Consider the following 8,233-nt stretch of genomic DNA (forward strand, 5'->3'; position numbering starts at 1 on the left):
AAAGGCCATCTCTGAAACGGCCCGTTCCAAAAGTGGAACGGCCCGTTCCCAATGTGCAACGGCCCATTCTGCTTTCGCATATTGCTCATAAAATGCATTTTTGGAACGGGCCGTTCTGGGTTCCACTGGCAGCGAAAATACCCAGCATAATCGATTATGCTTGGCCACGTAATCGATTATGGCCTTCCATAATCGATTATGCCTCACCCATAATCGATTATGCAAGGCCATAATCGATTATGTGGCCAACCATAATCGATTATGCTTTTTCGTATATACCAAATGAGATCAAACTTACCTTCAATGGAGGAGCTCCTTCCACAATCACTCACCAAAACACACCAGCCACGCACCAGCCCCAACAACACGCACCAGCCCGTGGAGAACGTGGAGAATCAGTCAGCAACACCAACCACCAGCGTCGAAAATCTATGAAGACACACCATAAAGAGAGATTCCAACTCTCTTATAATATTATTTCAAACGCGGTGTGCCACTCAACGACAAAGCTCCTTCAACAATGGCAGTCAACAATGGCAGAGATTCCTGGCACAGTATGCATGCATGAGACAAGGATACAGGGAAGGTCCATGAACCATGGCAGAGATTCCTCTGCTGCATGGCACAGTATGCATGCATGGGACAGGGGCATTTCCAGGTTTTCACAAATCCTACGTGTCTTTCATCTCCTTTCTTCGCTTTTGTGCGAGGACAGCAACAGTGCTTCTCCTCCCTTTTCTTCGCCTTTCCTTCGTTGCAAATTACCGGAAACAAACACCAAGTTTTCTCGCCTTTTGTTGCTTGTAAACAGTACATCACCGGAAACAAAAACTACCTTAAGGACCAAATCCAATAGTATATATAGGGAGAGAAGGAATTTTCTTACTCTAAAAGTAAGTTTTGATAGACTTATTTCACTCAATAACTCATGTTCTACATTAAATTTTAACGATTCAACTATTGAATTAAAAGTTCTTAATGCATATAAAGTTTACAAATTTTTTACTTGAATATTTTATATGTTGACTTGAATTAATGAAATAAAATATCAAATAATTTTTAAATTTTTAAAAAAATTTACAGACTTGGTTTATGCATTAAGAATTTTTAATTCAACAATTAAATTATTAAAATTTGATGTAAAACATAAATTATTGAATAGAGTAAGTCTACCAAGAATTTCTCTTAAAGTAAGTATATATATGTGTGTGTGTGAAGCATATATATATGTGTGTGTATGTGTGTGTGTGCATGCACACGTGTGTGTGTGAAAGAGATGGAAAAATCATAATATTTTAATAATTGGTTATTGTTATAAACATTTATAATCAAAATAAATTTTTATGTAAGTAAATTTACTAAAAATGATTTTAAAATGTTTAATTTTATTTAGATACAATAAAAAAAATTAATTTTGATGTAGTAAATCAATTATAGAAAGAAAAAAATGTTGAACGATAATTATAAGCTTCTAATTTTAAAATTAAAGAAAACAGCTTATTTAAAAAAGTTGTTTACAAATTGAAGTTATTTCAAGCAACCAACTTTTTATTGAACAGAATTTTCTTTCAAAAACAGCTGAAATGAAGCACAAACATGGTATAAGAAATTAAATTAATTGAGGCTGAGGATGAACATTTCAACATTTGTTGCTCCAAAAAAATAAGTCGTATAAGTAGTGATAATGGACACAAACCAACGAGATATAGTGGCGAGGTGTTGCTACTTGCTAGAGAGAAGCTTTTGATTCCATAGTTACCTCTGTTGATAACTTCTCCAATTTTTATTTTACTTTACATTTTAAAAAGACAAAGTGTAAACACTTCACGTAATACTAGGCATTTTTTAATGCTTAAATCAGTTCCAAGTGTTGATGTTAATATTTTTCATTTCCCATATAATGAAAGTAGAAATTGTAGCCAAGAAGATGCAAGCTTCTCTGTCAATTGAGCTAGAGAGACACATAAATGGAGACACCTCCAAATATTCTTTATTTGCCCTTACAAACAGAAACCATTAGGTAACGTGTAAATATTAGGCCTTCAAAAGAGGCTCTAGTTCTGGAATGGTATAAAGCAATTTATGCACACAAAGTCCAGAAACCATTACATAACATTTAACTATTTTGCCTTCAAAAAGACACTTACTGGAATGGTATAAATCACTATATACACATGTCTCAAATACAGAATACTCATTTATTTCAACATTTCTTAATTAATAATTATATTTTCTTTTTCTTCCTGTCAATACCACTACCTCCATCTTTTTTACACTATCATCACCATTGTCATCACCATTGTCATTATTAATGTTGTTACCACCATTCCTGTCACACCACCTCCATCGTTGTTGACACTTCGAACACCAACCTCTGGTACACCATCACCACTATCTTCAACATCATCTCTGTCATCACTACAACTCCACCACATATTAAAAAATAAATAATGTGAATTGTATTAAGATAATATTATTAAGAAGTGCAATGCAGTAAATTTTATATATTTTGCTTGTAATGTCCATTGTCTACCAAACAATACACATCATAAAAAGTTTTACCATTGTTCTCTTTGTATTGGGGCTTAACCTTGGTTTTCTTTGTATTGTACCTTAACCTTGGTGTGCATCAAAAGCACCCTAAATGTTCAAAACATTTGACTAGGTGTTTACTGTTTAATTCATGGGGTTGCAGAACTCGATGATTGCAGAGATATCACCACAACTGGTACAGAGTAGGCTTGTTGATACAAGATGATTCCTCTATCTTTCCTCATTTAGGTTCATTATGTGCCAGGCAAAACATAGTGCATTAAGAACAGGAACAAAGTTAACAGGATAATATTTTAATGAAGAATATATGTAACCATTGATTGCTTGATGACCGTGAATCCTAAGCCTAAATTTTCCCAAGTCCCAAGAATATGATACATACTTAATCCTAGACCTCCACTGTCTTAGTCTAATCATAAATAATTTGAGCATACATTAGTGTTTTTCTTTTTTTTATAATCATATAATTAGTAAGAAATATTTACCAACTTTGTCGATGATTAATCTTCATAAAAAACTTGATTAGCCATCTTTAGTGGGTTCCCTCCCCCTAACCATGGTTTTTCTATACACAAGACTTCAACTCAAACCTGAGACCTAACTTAAAGAGATTGAATTCAATACCACTCGTACCAACAACTAACTAGCATATGAGGTTATGACAAAAAGTGAACATTGAACAATGATGTTTGCTTACCCTATTATTAGTTAAGTTAACAAGGATACTCGTATCATCAGGATAGTCACTCTAACTAACATGCCACAACCTCAATCACCTTTTCCATATTCTTAAATTATTTTTTAATTATGTGAAATTTTTTCATGTTCATTAGGGTGATACATCTCTTTTTACAATTTATATGCAATGTAATTACCTTTCAAGGTTTATACTTGGACTTTGGAAAAACAAACTTAAGCACGTGTACCAAAACAACAAATCATACAAGAGTTATGTCCAAAATTCCAGTTACAGTAGTTTCACAAATATTCAACACAATTACTAGTTGTTTTTAATAAAACTTAAATATGTTTTTAATTCCTATAAAATTAGTAAGTTTTGATTTTGATTCCTGTTAAAAAATTGTTTTTCATCCTTCTAAAATTTTTAAATATTGTTTTTGGTTCTTATAAAATATTTTTGGTCCTTGTAAATGAATAAATTTTGGTTTTGTCCCTGTAAAAATATTTTTCTTTGATTTTCATCCTTCTAGAATCTAAAATCACTATTTTTGGTCCCAAACAATAATTTTAAGGTATATAAATATATTTCTTTTAAGAAGCTATGAAACATTTTAGAGATGTCACACACTAATATGGTATCACTAACAGTTACAGGTAGTACCTAAGATGATTACTTCACCTTTTAAATAAACAAATAAATAGTTAAAAAAGATTATATAATAATAATGAAGACTAAAAACAATAATTATAAAATTTAGGGGGATGAAAAAAAATTATAGAAACCAAAATCAAAACATGCTCATTTTGCAAAGATTAAAAACATATTTAAGCTTTTTAATAATTAGCAGCAAATTAAGAATTAGTATTCCATTGAGAGATAAAGATAAGCCTCAATTCTCGAATTTTATTTCAAACTCAACAAATGTGAATTTCCTAAAACAAATGTCATCCACAGAAACATAAGCACGCCGTAAACATAAATATAATAAAAATTTATGGAAATCCAAATAGAATAAATGCATAGGGAAATCAGAGATTTTGTACCTTACAATATGGAATTGCACCTGAAGATGCTAGAGAAATGGATCACGGGTTACCAATGAGCACCTTGATTGTGTGAAAACTGTGAATCTTTTATAAAGAGACATTGTTGGAAAAAGAGAAAGAAAACAAAATATATGACTGATTCAGATGAAAAAATGTTGAAATAGAAAATGCATTTGGGTGAGTGCATATATGAGTTGCTCTGTTACCTGCTTTGTGTTACTCAACATTGGTTAAGGCCTTAAAGGAGTGCGGTGTTACTTTTAAATAAGAAAGGAGAGCATTATTCTCCAACATCTTAAATAGTGATCGTAATATACAAAAATTTAAAAATAAAACCGAAGAACAAAATCAAACACTCAAAACTTATCACTTGTATAAGTTTCCACATTCCAAGGCCCGTGATACATTACTCAACAAAAAGACCTTGTGTTTGTCACTTTGTCTACATAATGACTAACATAGGGTTTTATCCAAGGACTTCAGACCAATTAGACAATTACTATGCCACTTACAACAATAATTAATTCTCATACAAATTCTTATTTTTTTTTCAAGATTAATGTATAGAACAAAAATTTAAGATATTAATAATCAGCCGAATAAGTTACCATCATGAAAAAAAAATATTCATAAAAGAATTCATCCGATGATATCCTTAGAACTAGACAGTCCTGAATCAACAGTAATACAGCTGCGGTGTTTTCACTGTGGCATATACCAGTTTATGTCAATTCCAATTTCCAAGCCAATTTTCTGTGAAACATCTACAAAACTCTCATGAAAATACACAAGATGTTTGCTACATAAACTGTATTCAGAAACATGGTAAAACAACTAAACATGACCCACCAAAGCATTAGAAGAGCTAGTATGGTCCCAGTTGTCAGGTCCATCACTAAAGCAAATCCCCAATGGCAATGTCTGAGAAGCTTTTAGAATGTTATAAAGTAATATTATTTATATAGGTGTATCTTCTCAGTTATCTAGCCATTCAGTACCAGTATTAGTATATATGAGCAACATCTGACCATCTCACCACAGTTGCACAGAATAATTCTCTGAACTATTTATCATGTACATTACTACAATTTCAAAATAAAAAGGGGAAAACAAGTTCAATTTGAAAAAATCAAATCAATAAAGTCATGCTAAAAGTACAAATACTTACAAATGGTCAACCTCCCTCTGATGTAATTGTAACCACAGAATTTGTGGTTTCTTTCTCTCAGAACTGAGATTAGTCATAGGATATAAAGTTAAGCATGATAAGAAATTTGCAGGTCATTCTTGATGTCTCACTATCATTGCAAAGCAAATAAACCTCTCTCACAAGTTCTCCAACAATATCCGAAAGGTTTGTCTTGAACTCCAAACCAAAAGATAGGAAGTAACCAAGTTGAAAAATCTGTACAAACTCATTTGGAATAATTGCTGGATTTTCAATTTTCATACACAAGTGTAAAAAATCAGGGTCATCACAATGGCAAATTGTTTGGATAGAATTGCTCAAACCAATGTTTTGGAGCAGCTGGGTGAATTCTAAAAGCGCGAGCAACAAAATTCCTGTTGCTTGTTGCAACTATGCTTGCAATGGAATAGTTTTTGGAAGACAGGCTCTTCTCAACAACCCACCTATGGAACCTGTACCTAGGCTTAATGCGGTTCTCTAAGTCAAAGCACAAGAATGCCGGAAAAGTGACCAAACCCTCCACCGACTGTCCCATTTCCTGACAGAAGAAATTAATCTTTTGCTCTAAAGATTCAGGGTTTTGGCTCAGAATCTTAGGATGAACCATGATCATCTTACAGACCTTGTTGAATTCAATCCCAAAACGTAGAAGGCAATCAAATCTCTTGTGCAACTCGCCCCGCGTTCCATGCATCTTAGTGAACACATCCATGGTCAAAGCATTTTCTCCAAAGCCAATGGAGTGCAAGAAATCCAACTTGCTCATATTGTGAGTCGGTGTTCTCGACATCTGAATTGCCTTCAAACTAAGTACATAGCCTTTATCCCGCCCCACATTGGGACAGCTTGCAACATAACCAACTAACAAACCATGATTCCCATCCTTGATCTTATCAAAGAACCACTCATGTAAACCCAAAGCCCTCATCACATTGGGCAAATTACCCATCTTAACAGTCCCCAACACATGAGCATAACCCTTCCTAACATCCTCAACACCATTGGAGCTCATTCCAAATTGTTTCAACAGCTTCAACACATCGACCACCCGTGTCTCCAAATCCAGCCCCAACAACTCCTCCCCCTCGAGAATCAACCGTGCCACATCCTCCTGCTTTGCACCAAACCTACAAAAATACTCAACCGCTCTAACCAACTCCCCTTCCCCATGCTCCACAATGACACCAACACCAACACCAGTACCATTGTTCTTCCCTCCTCCAATGAGCTCCACTATGTTCTTCTTCCCACCATTCAAATCATAAAACACCCTTATCTTCCTACACACCCCATGCCAATCCTCCACACTATTCCCCTTCCCCTCAACCCATTCAGCCAAACCAAGCTCCCCAAACAGCACCCTCAGATCACCAAACAAAGCATCAACCTCAGCACCCTTTTGGCCATCAAACACAAAGGGGAAAGCCAAGCATATCCCCACAACCTGCACATTGCAAAAACCGTACCTTTTGAACCCACACAGCATACCCTTCAGCTCAGAGGCACTCCACCCGAACACACAACCACTCTCCACATACAACACCCCAAGCTTGTCCCAGGGGAAGCCAAACTCGTTGAGAACACGAGCAGCATCCAAGAGGGTCCCATCCTCGGAGAAGAAGAACTTGTCATGGGGCAACAAAGATGGGAACTTGGAGGGCTGAATGCCGATGCTCTCGAAGAAAAACTCGAATTCGTTGATGGGGTTGTAGCGTAGGAACTTGTTGAGGTTGTGGGGGAAGTGGGGGGCAGAGAAAGAGCCCAACTTGGTGATGAGGTTGGTGAGAGCAGTGAGGGAGTTCTTGGCGATTTGGTCAGCGTAGGCGTAAGGGATGCAGCGCGTGGCGTGGAGGTAATCGGTGAGGGCCTTCTGGCCTTGGCTTATGGCGAATTTCTTGTACTTCCATGGGATATTTGAGAGCTTTGAGACATGGCGGTGGTGGAGGAACATGTTTCAGCCAGGGTTTTGCTTTGCTTTCAATTGCTCTTTCTTTTCTTTGATTTCCTTTACTCGTGTCTCTATTTTGACAAATAGCATGGAAGGTTTATCAAATCAAATTCATTTCTAAAGTGCTTCTTGAAAATTTTAATAATAAATTTCGGACAAAAGTTTAAATTTCTAAATTCTAGTCTTTTTTTTTCTAAATGTAAGTTATTTTTATAAAGTTAAAATTTAAATTTTATTATTATTTATTGCATAAAAATTGATTATTTGTTATGTTTAAATAAAATTAAATATTTCAAAATTAATTTTTATTAAATTTATACAAATAGATATTTATTTTAATTATAATTGATTATAATAATAGATTATATGTATAATTAATTATTGAAATAATTATTGTTGGTAACAATCTTATTTGATTTAAATAAAATTGTTTTTTTCAAAAAAAATGTAGTTTATAAAAAATATTTCTAAAATGATAAAACCCTCCATTTTCTTTGTTGAATAACCATTGTACATATTACGTTGAATAATAAAGTAAAATTGAAAATTTATTAAAATATATAATAATACATTATCTTATATGATTTTAATAATACATTATCTTGTATGATTTTAATAAAAAAAATTATATTAATTTTTAACTATTTTTTTTACATTAAAAAATATATGATGGTCTAACTTAGATGGTTAAGCGAATTTATAAGTTGTTGTAAATCTCTTTATATTGTGGTTGATTCTCATAGATAAAAAAATAATAATAATAAAATAGGCAAAAACAAAAAATAATTAAACTAAAGAACGATGGTATGGGAAAG

General features: G+C 33.7%; 1 protein-coding gene across 6 annotated transcripts; it reads right to left on the reverse strand.

The window, feature by feature from the left end:
• Window positions 1–1,958: 1,958 nt before the first annotated feature.
• SHOT1 (Mitochondrial transcription termination factor family protein) lies at window positions 1,959–7,503 on the reverse strand. Of its 6 annotated transcripts, none has more exons than XM_020367960.3 (3): window positions 5,450–7,503; window positions 4,279–4,341; window positions 1,959–2,418 (listed from the first exon to the last, which is right to left on the reverse strand). In XM_020367960.3, the coding sequence occupies exon 1, from the start codon at window positions 7,419–7,421 to the stop codon at window positions 5,757–5,759; it is 1,665 nt and encodes a 554-aa protein (XP_020223549.1). In that variant the 5' UTR covers window positions 7,422–7,503; the 3' UTR covers window positions 1,959–2,418; window positions 4,279–4,341; window positions 5,450–5,756. The 6 variants fall into 6 exon arrangements, with proteins under 6 accessions (XP_020223549.1, XP_020223548.1, XP_082926774.1 ...); XM_020367959.3 differs by having other exon boundaries at window positions 4,279–4,365; XM_083070648.1 differs by lacking the exon at window positions 4,279–4,341.
• Between the last annotated feature and the right edge of the window lie 730 nt (window positions 7,504–8,233).

This window comes from Cajanus cajan, chromosome 3 (assembly GCF_000230855.2).
Source record: "Cajanus cajan strain Asha chromosome 3, NIPB_CcT2T_4, whole genome shotgun sequence".
NCBI lineage: Eukaryota > Viridiplantae > Streptophyta > Magnoliopsida > Fabales > Fabaceae > Cajanus > Cajanus cajan.